This window comes from Sinocyclocheilus anshuiensis, unplaced genomic scaffold, assembly GCF_001515605.1.
Source record: "Sinocyclocheilus anshuiensis isolate Anshui unplaced genomic scaffold, SAMN03320099.WGS_v1.1 scaffold454, whole genome shotgun sequence".
Taxonomy (NCBI): domain Eukaryota; kingdom Metazoa; phylum Chordata; class Actinopteri; order Cypriniformes; family Cyprinidae; genus Sinocyclocheilus; species Sinocyclocheilus anshuiensis.
The window spans coordinates 2,207,383-2,221,320 of NW_015548217.1; the positions used below are offsets into that span (position 1 = coordinate 2,207,383).

A 13,938-nucleotide genomic window follows, 5' to 3' on the forward strand; every position below is an offset into this window, starting at 1 on the left:
TGTTTCGTAGCACGTCGGCGTTGCGTGATAAGTGACGAACGCGGAAAGACAACAAAACAAAACGCCGGTCACAAATTAGAAGTACAAACCAAAGATTTGCAAAGAGAAATGTCGGAGGATTTCGATAAGCCAAGAGGAGACTGGTTTTCCTTTGCTAAAGTAAGGAAACTTTGCTTCTTTTGCTCCTATAAACAAACTCGTGAGACTAGCATATCTCAGAGGCGCGCTGCACATACATGCTGCGTCATCCGCCGGAACGCCTTCCGCGTATGACAGATAACAGAAGTGAGAGAAAAGTGTTTATTACGTTTGAAATATGGATATTTTTCTTACAAAAACGCATGGATTCACTACAGAAGGCCTTTATTCACCCCCGGAGCCGTGTGAGGCACGTTTTATTATGGATGCGCGCGCTTTATTTGACGACTTGTGGACTGTTCAACTGCAACACCCGCTGACTGCAATGATAGAGCTTGGAATTGCCAGGACAATTTTTAATATAACTCCGACTGGATTCGTCTGAAAGAAGAAAGTCATATACACCTAGGATGCTTTGAGGGTGAGTAAAACACAAGCCAATTTTCATTTTTGGGTGAACTAACCCTTTAAATAATTACAAGAACTATGGGACATTTTCATAAGTAATCCAGAGTCTGGGCCTTCATGAATTATTGACCAAGCAATCAGTTTTCCCAGTTATGTTATAAACCAGCTTTGCATGTGTGAACGATACTACAAAAGACCATTTTATAAAAAATAAAAAAAGAGCACATCTCATACCATCGCGTCTCCATGTTAAATTGAACCTCATTAAACTCTCAGAGCGTGAATGTGCTTTCGGTAAGGGTCGCGGTGATCACATCGTCATGTCAGGAGACAGACTTTGAACGGCCCTCGTGTCTGAAGATCTTAAACTCTGCTCATTTCCCAGCAGTGGCTGCTTTCAGAGGCTTCTGACTTTTAAGAGATTAGATATGGGAGTCGTGGAAGAGTGCTTGAATGCATTATGACAGCTGACCTTTTTTAGTTAAGAGATTGGGATTTGTAAGCAATGAGCGCTTTGCATTAACTCCTCATGTATCTGACATAGACAAATTGATCTGCTGAGAGGACCGCGATTAAAGAGCCCAGACCGAGCTGTCAGCTTTATGTTCACGTGCTGATTGTCATGTTTAATATATTTGTTCATTATTGTTAGTATTTATTCTATTGAATCCTTCTCATCCAAACTGTGCTGTGTTTCTGTGCTCAGAGAAGAGATCTGTCCCTAAGCAGTAATACCTTCATCAATAACATGATCGGACTTATTAGATGATTGCATTGCCTTCAGGCTAATTGAATACTTGATTCATCCTGCAAACAATCATTTCCTCTGTGTGCAATGTTCTGATTTACCAATAATGTTTCCTCAGTAAATTAGTCAGCCAAGAAAGATAAAAACACTTATGCTAATGAAAAAAAATGACTAACATTTACTAATTACCAACCTGTATAATCTTTCTGTAAAATTTGAATCAATGGATGACGTATTTACAAAGCGGCATACTTTAAGGGAGTGATTTGAGTGTTCAGCGTGATGGATTGATGAGAGCAGTCGCTGACGTGTGTTTGTGTGTCCAGGTGAAAGCGGCGCTTGATGAGATCCTTGAGAAGCTTCCGGAGGAGTTCAACTTGGCAGAGATGATGGGGAAGGTGGAGGAGAGGACACCATATATCGTTGTGGCGTTCCAGGAGTGTGAGCGCATGAATTTCCTGACACAAGAGATCAAACGCTCTCTAAAAGAGCTCAGTCTAGGCCTGAAGGTTAGACACACACACACATGCACATACTACTGTACATAAACACACAGACACACACACACACACCTGTAACTGAATGGCTTGCTGTTGTACTGAGTTTCCAAGCCCTTTTGTCTGCTGCTGTACGGATCTCATCACCACATCAAATGCTGATCAGGTGGCTGAATGATTTTTATGCCATATTATTAAAATCTGATATGCAGTCAGTTATTGCTTTCTTTGCACACCTGCTAGAATGACACATCCGTCTCTTTCCTGGTGCTTAGTAATGGCAGAAATTAAATCGCGAGCGTGCCGGCGAGAGATCGTGTTGCTCTTTTCAGACCTATTTTAACTGCATTAAACCCCTGAATGATGGTAAGCCTTATGAAGAAAAGACAACTATTAACTAACGCAGGATTCTGGCCTTGGCAGATTCAACAGGGAGTCACTGAGATGATTTCCATTACTGTGGATCACCTACTGAAACGACTGAAGCCCTTTATTGTGTTGTTCTGTGACACAACATGGGAAAAAAATCTAAATTATTCACATATTCCTGCATATGTTTGGAGCCACGTTGCATTGTGGGAAATATTATGCTATGAAAACAAAAGAATGAAAAGACGGCAATGTGACACTGAGATTTATAGATGAGAGTAAACACATTTTAGATGCATCTTTATGTTTTTGCTTCATATATATTCATATTCAGCTGTGACTTTTCCATTAAAAAACAATTATGCTATATGGAGTGTGAAAAAAGTCTCTGTCATTTAAAGGGCTCATGTCATGAAGAATCACATTTAAATTCAAAACGAAAAAAACGAAGCAGCAAAATCAACTCTCAAAAGTCTGTTTGTTTACATTAGCACTGAACATTTTCAAGGATGCCTGTTGATTTATTCTGTCCACTTATGACTGAAACTGTGACTGTTTTAAGCCACAAAAAACACTTGACTAACATCTTTCATCTCAGGACCTCAAAAATGTATTATATATTACCCCATTTAAAGTTTTTTCTTCAGCTGAATCATTGTAAAGACCTCTACCTGTTTTATGTACTTTAAATGACAAACACTAGAAGATCGTCTCCGCACATGACAATTCATTTCCCAACAGAGCAAGGCTACGTTCATGATTTTTTTTATTACTAATCATTTTATTTGTTATTTAGGATTTCTTTTTTAAACTGAACATTTAAAACAAACACATGTACATGTCCTCACTTGAATCAGAAATGATCAAGCCGCACTGATTCTAGGCTGACCCATATGTTTTTCTCTCTCAGGGCGAGCTCACAATGACCAACGACATGGAGAATCTCCAGAACGCCATCTACCTGGACCAGGTGCCCGAGTCCTGGACCAAACGTGCCTATCCGTCCGTATCCGGTCTGGCCATCTGGTTCACGGACCTCCTGAACCGCATCAAGGAGCTGGAGATCTGGACGTCTGACTTCTCCCTGCCCTCGGTGGTGTGGCTGGCCGGCTTCTTCAACCCACAGTCCTTCCTGACAGCCATCATGCAGTCCATGGCTCGTCGAAACGAGTGGCCGCTGGACAAGATGAGCCTGCAGTGCGATGTGACCAAGAAGAACCGCGAGGACTTCAGTTCGCCGCCGCGAGAGGGAGCCTACATCCACGGCCTGTTCATGGAGGGCGCTCGATGGGACACGCAGGTCAGACTCGCTGTTATTGGTTTTGAGAAGAAAGAGTAATATAGTGAAGTCGACAACGTGTCGATTGTAACTGTCTGAAATGAGAGCGAGTGTTAAAGCTACATGACAGTTAGTGAAGACGTCTGTACAGCGAAGTGAGCACTCATAATGGAGGATGTGTAGTTTTGTTGCGGGACCGCAGTGACAGGCTGTTTGCAGCATATTCACACTTCACTCCAGTCCATTTCATCTAGCAGCAAATATTTGTGAAAAGAGCAAAAGCACAGAACAATTTAACACTAATCACACTGAATTTTTCTTCATCTTATCATCACATTACAACCTTTCCCTCTGTCCTTGTGCTTCATAAATGAATTACTGCAAAATTGTTTTGTAGAGTAGATAGTGGGGTAAGATGTGCCAGTAGGTTTGCTGTCACCGCAGACCGTGAACAGACCCATAATATACAGCTGCATGCCATTCAAATATATATATATATATATATATATATACAACAATAATGCAAAAAAAAAAAAGTACATTTTCTACATGGCACATAAAATTAATTTTATGTACTAAATTTGTTAATTGAATGTTTAAAACCATATAATTAATTTAATGATTAATTATTGTGTCATGCGTCTCAGTGTTTAACTGATTGTGATAGTGAGCTTTGACTTCAAATATAGGATATACTAGGAAATGGTTAATATTAGAAATGTTATTAGAAAATAAACTTTTTTAGACTACATTCACGTATTCTAAATATAGATTTTCTTGTCTGATTCATGAAAATGTGTACAATGTGGAAAAATAAATTCTTAAAGGGGTCATATGACGTTGCTAAAAAAGAACATTATTTTGTGTATTTGGTGTATAGATAGGTAGGTCAATAGATAATTATTTATTTATTTAATGACAGCTATCCTGTCCATATTTCTGTCAATATTTCTATGGCTGCGTCTTCTAGAAGCTTGCCAATCAGGCACATTAATTTCATATCTTTTCTCTTTCTCTGGAGGTCAGGTGAAGTCAGTGAAGTAAGCAGTGACACAGCGAGCTCCTCTATGCACAGATGAATCGTTCATGAATATTTTACTGCATCTGTAATATTAACTGGCTTAAATTCACACTGACTACATTGTCATGAAAAATTAAACAGGAGTTTTAAACACTGACCAGCATTTCTGATGAATGAGGCAGTGGTTTCTGCTCATTTAAATCCAAATGAAAACGAACATTGGGCTGATTTTATTCCCCGGTCTTTGAAGAACCCTAAAGGAGCATCGACATGTAGAGCGTCACCTGAGATACTCCAGCTGAGACTATAATGACACCAGCTGGATATTAACCAGCATTGTTTGCTTAATTTACCAATTGATTTGCTTAAATTAGTTGATTCTGAGAGCTGTCACTTTAACACTCGCTTACACAGGTCTGCAGAAACACACACACACATGCTTCAGCACAGACCCACAACAAAGAGTCTGTTTGCCCCATTAGCGCTCTAATGAATGGAAATGCATGCGGCTTTCTGGTAATGTCTCTAAAAACCAGTTTTAATTACGCACAGGAAAATTTTAATCACTGCGCCCCTCGACTGTTTTCCGCCGTACGTCTTCGATGAACTTAAACTTAGATTCAGGATGCCTTTTGCCCTTTGGGAAAAGCTATTCCAGCTTATCCGAGTGTGAAAGCATATAAGCGGAGATGGGGGTTCTGGCCTCATTTATATGAATGAGATTTAACACCTATTGCGACGACATCAAACACATAGGCATATACATGATGGCCCATATACATAACATTATTCTTATCGTATAGTTATCATATGGCTTATTTCTGGAGATATTCTCTTAGCTGATGAATTAGTGTAATCAGCTTAGAGAGTTTTAAAGAGACATAAGTTTTCAGGCCCTGTAGAAGATCTAACACGCACGAGTTCCTCTAAACGTGTGCTAGATGTGCAAGGACGCCTTCAGTGTTTTACTGACTTTATTTATTCAAAGAGTCGTAAAACTATCAGTATTTAAAAGCACAATAAACTTTTACTGCAGCCGCGAGACAATTAGAGTGAAACCATAAACAGTGTCCTCTGTGGAGCACTGCAATGTCAACATTATTTGCATTTGTCCCTTTAATACTTGCAATCTTTACTCTGTTTGTGGAGCAGAAGTGGATTAATGAATTCATGAACTAGCCGATGAAATGTCCCGCATCTGAGCTCCTGCAAGTTTCCCTGTTCAGAGAGACTGTGGTGTTACTGCAAGAGTTTTCAGTTTAGTGAAGGACAATTCAAACTTTCAAGATAATTCTGTAATACTGTCACCACCAACAGAAACTCAGTTCAGTTCAATTGGTGTTTTTTTTTTGTTCTGCAAACATGGAGTCTCGTTATAAAAATGTTAATTAATTAATTAATTAACATTATGAAACACATTTAAGCATTCAAATCTGATTTGATGAGCCACATTTAATTTATTTTACCAAGTTTCTATATTAATTATATTACTAATTCTGATTATTTTTGTCAAGAAATGTATGTATTGCTATTATCAATAAATAAACCTATTAGTGTGTTGTATCACCAAACACACCTTTCCTGTGCTGAAATCATATCAAATCATTATCATATAATGGATAGTTCACCCAAAAATGTAATTTCCGTCATTAATTACTCACCCTCATGTCGTTCCAAACCCATAAGACCTTCATTCATCTTCAGAACACAAATTACGATATTTTTGATGAAATCCGAGAGCTTTCTGACCCTGCATAGACAGCAATGCAACTACCACGTTCAAGGCCCAGGCCCAACCATTTCTTCACGTGGACTGTTTTAATGATGTCTTTACTACCTTTCTGGGCCTTGAACATGGTCAAACGTTTTAATGGAATATTGCAATGAATTATAAATCATTATAATTTATTCATGCACATCATTATATATATATATATATGTGTGTGTGTGTGTGTGTGTGTGTGTGTGTGTGTGTTTATTTGTGTGCCCTCATAGTGTTTAATCAAACAGTAATTTTCCCTGTGTTCAAAAAGCAGTTTCACTCAGATATACGTCACATTTCATGCTGATATGTAAAAGATCTTTACTTCATATAAATACAAATATGAATATACAGTATATGATAATATGAGCACATGAAAAGCATATGTTATATTGAAATAATAGCATGTATGCCATTATATTATGAACCTCATATTATGCAATATGTTTAACTGGTGATTTATCACCTAAGGTTTCTTTTAATATTAAATGTCTCTTGAAATGAATGATGAAAACTATGATCCTGTAATGTTTGTGTTTTAGGCTGGCATAATGGTGGACGCTCGTCTGAAGGAGCTCACGCCCACAATGCCGGTGATTTTCATCAAAGCCATTCCTGTGGACAAACAGGAGACCCGCAGCCTGTACCAGTGTCCCGTCTATAAGACCCGACAGCGTGGACCCACGTACGTCTGGACCTTCAACCTGAAGACCAAAGAGAATCCGTCCAAATGGACCCTCGCTGGAGTCGCTCTGCTGCTTCAGATATAAAGTACCTGCTCGCATTTCACCGATGACTTATTTGCTATTCATAACGCCAGAACGCGTGATTTCATGACACAGCACCTTTTTTTTAGTTGCATATAAAGTTAGTTTTAGTTGTCAAATGTTTGCACAAACACTATGTGCCATGCAGTTAAATTAAAAGCACTTTGATGAACCGGTTTTATATTTGTTCAGTGTATTTTTCTTTCACAGATTTGTGTGACTCTGCTCTACTTCTGTTCGCTCAAGTTTAAAACAGGAAGCCTACAAATCTCAGTTCTATCACATTCAAACATGTCACCCTGAGAAAGCGTGGCGTCGGTCTGAAGAAAGTGCAACACCTCAGTGAATCCGCCGCCGCGGCAGCGATGAGCCTCCAGGGTCACTTATATCTGTTATTGAGAAAACTTAACAACACGTACAGAGACTGAGTTATGAAACGGGGCCACGGGGAAACAGAATATGTGGAGAAAAGCAATAAATCCATCCTGAATCCAATTACAAAGCACCGGCAAACGGAGCTTCATGTGACACACAGCTTCTGCCGTGCTCTTTATATTCATTACTCTCGTGTCCCGGCGTAAGGGATAGGAGACAAACGTGTTAAAGATATAAATATGAAACCGACACGAAATGTAAGGGAACCTTCTTTATTTGTTTGTGTTCACATCGGTTAAATATGATTAATGTGCTGCTTGTTTATTCGTTCCAGCACGGCAGTAAAGAGTGCACTTTGTTCTCTGAATTTTACATTTGCATTTTTTTAAGCGAATATCAGCGCTTGTAAGGCATCAAAAGAGACGCGGGGAGTTTAAGGTGAGGTTTCAGGCTTTGGTTCGGCATCATTGAAACGCTGCATCAGAGAAGCTTTACATGTGTCAGGAGTTAGAGAGACGATGATTTCCGTGAACGCTTGCAGAAAATTAAGTATGTGAATGCTTGGATATACTTGGATTTCTGAACAAATTGGTCATAAAATTTGATCTGATCTTCAGATAAATCACAACAACCAAACGTTTTCATGTATTGTTTGAGCGCACCATGAGAAACAGAATGTGAATCCTGAGGCGAATGACTTAAACAGTCCAATCAAAGAGATGCTGTTCACAAATGTTAATGTGAATCATGCCTCAAACAAAAGACATTTACATTTGGACGTTTCAAATATGCTTTCATTGAAAGAGCTTGCATTGAGCATTTTAATCGTTTTTTTCCCCCTTCAAAACCAAAGATCACTTAAGCTTAATGTTGACTTGCATAAAGATGGAAAGTGTTACAGAAGCACCTCTACAATCCTTGATATTCACATTAAAACCAACCCAATCTCATGAGACGCAAAGATTTGGACAACATGGAGGAAAATGTACAATAACCTGTCTAGCAGCTGAAGCTCCTTGGACGTTGGGTGACGCAACGGAGAAAAACCCAAATCAACAGCGGCTCAATCCTGACCTGTACACCAAACATATGAGAATGTTTCTGAGTTTAAAACCGGTTTCTAAAGAGAAATGCTGCTAAATCCCTTCTGAGCGTGTGCGGGTCTGATCCAGCATTTCATCAGAAGTCTGGTGGAGGTTATTGCTGCCAAAAGGAGGATCAGGCTGTTATTAAATTAAAGTTATTAAGGATTCACATATTTTTTTCCACCCTGAGCTGTGACGGTTTCCTCAGTGTGTTCAACACAGACCTGAAAACAGCGTTGTGTGTGTTTGTGTGTGTTCATGGTTGTGACTGAGCTGAAGATCGGATCATTAGGGCTAGGAATGTTTTCTGGTTTATTTCGAAGCCATTAAAGAAGAAAATCTGGTTTTCTCCTCAGATTGCTTTTGTATTGATTGTGGATATCAGCTGAGGAGATCAGACCGAAGGCTGCAGTGCTTCAGACATGCAGGGGTTTTTGTGTCACATACATTGGCAGCTGTCCATGATTAAATGAAGGCTAAATTGGTGAAAGCAATTAATCAAGTTGGTCACGATACAGCTGATTATACAGTGTCGGAACTGCTGCCAAATCAATGTTAAAGAGTTCACTAAGGTATGGCAGTTTCTATTATCTTAAACTCTTTCTTTATTATCTTAAGAAACTTTGTTTCTTGCATTTTTCTCACAAGCAACCGAATTATGACATTTGCTTTATGACACTGAATACTTAGAAGGCCTTTCAAGATCCATTATAATAATAATAATACTAAAGTAAAAATCCACAAAGGTATCATAAAAGTCTAAAGTAATATTATAGCTTTGTGTTTCAATGATTGAAAATGCATTCATTCTTTTGAGATCATATTTAAATTTGCACACAAACAAATGAGATTTGAGGCCTGTGGCAATGGACAGGACATTCAGTGTGATTACTATCATATGGCTTCAGTAAGATTTGAAAAATACATTTGTCGTATGGACTATATTTAAAGCGATAGTTCACACAAAAATGAAAACTACCCCTTGATTTACTCACCCTCAAGCCATCCTAGGTGTATATGACTTTCTTCATTTAGACAAATGTAATCAGAGTTATATTAAAAGGGTCATATGATGCTTTTTTAAAGATCATTATTTTGTGTATTTAGTGTAACAGAATATGTTGACAAAGGAAAACTTGAAATCGCATCATATGACCCCTTTAATAAATGTCCCGGCTCTTCCAAGCGTTATAATGGCAGTAAATGGTGATCAAGATTTTGAAGCAAAATAAGGTGCATGCATCCATCATAAAAAGTGCTCCACACAGCTCCGGAGGGTTAATAAAGGCCTCCTGAAGCAAATCTATGCATTTATGTAAGAAAAATATCCATGTTTAAAACTTTATAAACTGTAATCTCTAGCTGACTGTCATACGCGCGTTCATGAGAGAGTGTCGTTCCAGCAGATGACATAGGATGTAGGCGTAGCGTAAAATCCAGTAAGAAGTGACGAACACGGAAGTGCAGAGGAGAGAGCAAAACAAAACACCGGTCACAAATTATAAGTACAAACTGAGGATTTGTAAAAAAAATAAATAAAAAATTATGTTGGAGGATTTCGATATAAGCCAGGAGGAGACTGGTTTTTGTTTGTTGTAAACAAAACTTGGTTCTCACAAGATTAGCATATTCTCACCGGAGCTTACGCTACGCCGACATCCTATACGTCATCCGCTGGAACGCCACTCTCTCGTGAATCTAAGTACGACAGTTAGCGGAAGCTAGAGATTATGGTTTATAAAGTTTTAAATATGGATATTGTTCTTACAGAAATGCATCGATTTGCTTCAGGAGACCTTTATTAACACCCTGGCGCACTTTTTATGATGGATGGATGCACTTTTTTGGGCTTTAAAATCTCGACCTCCATTCACTGCCATTCTAAAGCTTGGAAGAGCCAGGACATTTTTTCGTCTGAGTGAAGAGAGTCATATACACCCAGGATGGTCTGAGTGTGAGTAAATCATGGGGTAATTTGAACTATCCCTTTAAGGTTGTTTCTGGCTCTTTTAGATGCAGTGTCTTAACAACTAGTCTGACCAACTAGCAGTTACTAAGAGGTAATGAGTTTTTTATTTATTTAAATTAGACCAATCTACATTTTTACACCACCGGCTTAAAAAAATAGATGACTAACTTGTAAGACTAGTGTAAGCATTGCAACCAGCCCCTGATCACTTTTATTTTATGGCCTGAACATTCAGCCTGTTCCATAAAGAAACTCATACAAGTTTAGAACGACATGAGGGTGATGAAAGTGGTCATTTGTGATGACCTATACACTTAAAAATCAAATATTTTATTTCTAGACTACAGTAGCATATAATGTGGATTTCTTTTCAAGAAGAAGTTTCCATCAAAGATCATCCTGTCCAATGGCGTCGGTGACTCAGAATCATGTAGCCTACAGTCAGAGTCCGCTTGTGAACATCTGCGCCCAGCAAGCAATAGCCGTCATTTCACCGTCTCGGTTAACTATAGACCCGATATAGTCCGGCTATGTGTAACCCACTTCTAGCCAAAATAACCTTGAATTTGGTTTTATGTAGTTTTTGCCAAAACAACTTGCGAAATGTATGATATTCCATCATGTAAGCAAAGTCAACAGTGATTACAAGGTGTTTGGTTTCATTTCTTTGACATGTTTAATGCGTAGCCTCGACTTAGCTCATAGTCAGACCGGCTATTTGTAGCCCACTGATTTTTGGCAACTAGTTTTTGGTCAGGCAGCGCTTGAGATGGTTGATATCCCATCATGTTCGCAATGTCAATAATATCTACAACACTAAAGTGTAATTTCATGACATAGTCTATCTGTAGCCACGATTTAGCTCTGAATTGGACGGGCTACGTGTAGTCTGATTTTAGCCCATGCACCCGGCTAAATCGAGGCAATCAGTGGTCTAATTTTAACGCCTATATTAGACCAGCGATGAGTATAGCCAAGATAGTCTTAAAATTGTTTTTGGGATAATATTACCAAATGCAAGTAAACTTTTGAAATGTTTAAATTATTTTTGCTGTCACAAATAACATTCATTATATTATTTGACTGACTGTGTTTCATTTTAAGTTAGGCTAAATAAATAAAAAATGCAATTACAATTCTCAACCGCTAGATGGCAATTGTAGCCCTACTGAGACATGACTACTGGCAACGTGAGACTTGAAAGTCCGCAAAATCACTGCTGCAAGATTCCGCGATAAACATTTCCGCGAGAGAGAGCATTATGTTTACCTGTCCGAGAGCAACAAGCAAACAACAAACGTTAAAGGACATTCTTTTATTGTTTGGTATTGTAAGTATCCGTGTTTTCGTTTTGACGTGTTCATTGTTCATCTATATTACTTGTTATCATGCGTAGGAACTGTGACAATTTAGCGTAGGTGTTGAGCGGATTGTAGTTGATCAGTGATCTGTACGGACGAAGCCCCACGTTTCGGCATGCGTGTGTTTATGTGTGATTAATTGCAACATTTAACCATAATAGAGTGAATGTTTATCATTTGTAAGTGTTTACACACTCAAGCAATTTTAAACCATTCCAGCACAAGAAGAGGTGAAAGAGCAAACCACTAAACACAGCTTTGACAAAGATGAATCTAGATTTAATTTATACAGCGAACACACTCAGAAGAATTGGGCAAAGAGTGGAACCAGACTCTGTGTTCCACTGAAGAGGAGTTCCAAAAGTGAGCAGCTCCGGGCAGCAATGGTAAAAAAAAAAAAAAAAACACTCCAAAGTGCATTTCCTCACTAAAGCTCCATCATTTATTTGAACTATAATATTGAATTTATGACTGAACAATGGCTTGTTGCATACAGAGAGAGAGCATGAGCTAATAGAATATCTTTACATTTTCAAATTGATTTTACAATAAAGCTTAAAAATACAAATGATTTAGAATGCCAATATCAAATGAGCAGTTATAAAAAGTATGCGGAAGTATTAAAATAGTGCAAATAGCTCAGATGTGCAATGCAGCATTACAACCTAAACTGTACAAACTGAACACATAATTCAATAACTAAAAACAGTAGGGGTGAATGTATTAGTCCATATATGCTTGAGGTTAAACTGTACTGGGCTACTTTTTAGTTACAGGAGCTATCACCACTGTGTTGTTATGAAGTCAGTTGTGCCAGACAATTTTGGAGGCAGAGATTGTGTGGGGGCAGTCTAGGGAAAAAGCTATTTCTCAGTCTGGAGGCGCAGGGCCTTAAACTGCTGGAATAAAGAGTTTTATAGGGTTAGTGATGGAGAACTTTTGCATGTCAATGGGCATCAATGTTTAAGGTTGGTAAATACTTGTACACTGAAGCATATAATACTACCTGCCAAGCACTGACATTGGCATGTTATTCAGGTGTCAAAGTTGTGCAGAATTGGAGGAAGAAACCTCAAAGACAGTGCCAGAAGGATGCTGGACAGGTAAAGCCTACAAAACGTGGAACATTAATCAAACATTGTGGTGTTAATACTCAAGTCTTTCATGTGGTCACTACATAAATCAGAAATTGAAAAAAAATAATTCCTTTACTGGTCATTTTGAAATGTCAATCTTTGTCCACAGGATTTTAGGATTTAAAAAAAAAAAAAAATTCCCTCATGTCTAAATTCAATATGAAGGAGGCAGGAGGCGGCATTTGAAAAGACTGCACTGTTCTCGGTCATTAGAGGTATGTATATACAACACACAACATTTACCAGAGAGCTTCTCTCTTTTTTTAGGCTGAATGGTGATACACGATATATATCTCGTGTATATAAACACGCTTTTGTTTTTAGTGTGCGTCCAAGCAAGAGAATGACTCCCTGTCACAATTGGTGTAATTAAAGTAAAAAATTGTCAAAAAAAGCTTTTCTCATGCATTTTTATTTATTTATTTATTTTTATTTGGCAATTGCTGAGATGACCAACTTCCTGGCAGCAACAGAGTTGAACTTAAGGAATGCAGTTGGGGAGCATTTTAAACAAGAAATAAAACCATTAATGAATAATTTCCTTGCAGTTCACTGTTGGTAGTTGTAGGGTTAACATTTTTTATTGTACTTTGTCATTTATCCATAATGTTTTAATGTTAAGTGTGATAACATGCTCTTGATTTGTATTAGATTTTAAATTTTTTAATATCTTAAGATTTGTAAAATATTTTTGTAATTCTTTGCATTTTTATTATCTTAAGTTGTGAAAATGTACCATATTTTTTATTATAACATTTATATAAGTGTATTGCATATATAATATTTTATTGTCATTAATTATTTTATATTTTTATCATTTTTTTATTATCTGAAGTTGTTACAAATTTTATTTTTCTTAATAAATATTGTATATTTAATTTGTTTGAATGGATTGCCATTTTGTTGTCTATTAGATGTACATATGTAGGCGTTCATTAGCTCTCTATTTGATGACTACACTGTAAAAAATGACCGTGAATTTAACGGTAAAAGACTGTAAAAATGCTACAGTAAAAACCTGTT

The 13,938-nt window shown here is 37.8% G+C and overlaps 1 protein-coding gene across 1 annotated transcript in view; it reads left to right on the plus strand.

The window, feature by feature from the left end:
- The window catches only part of dnah9 (dynein, axonemal, heavy chain 9), a 101,452-nt gene extending 94,266 nt beyond the window's left edge, over positions 1-7,186 (plus strand). The window contains exons 63-65 of the mRNA XM_016440776.1: positions 1,621-1,803; positions 3,071-3,460; positions 6,765-7,186. Of these exons, the coding sequence (XP_016296262.1) occupies positions 1,621-1,803; positions 3,071-3,460; positions 6,765-6,992 (801 nt within the window). The 3' untranslated portion in view covers positions 6,993-7,186. The remainder of the gene's footprint in view (positions 1-1,620; positions 1,804-3,070; positions 3,461-6,764) is intronic.
- Positions 7,187-13,938: the final 6,752 nt, after the last annotated feature.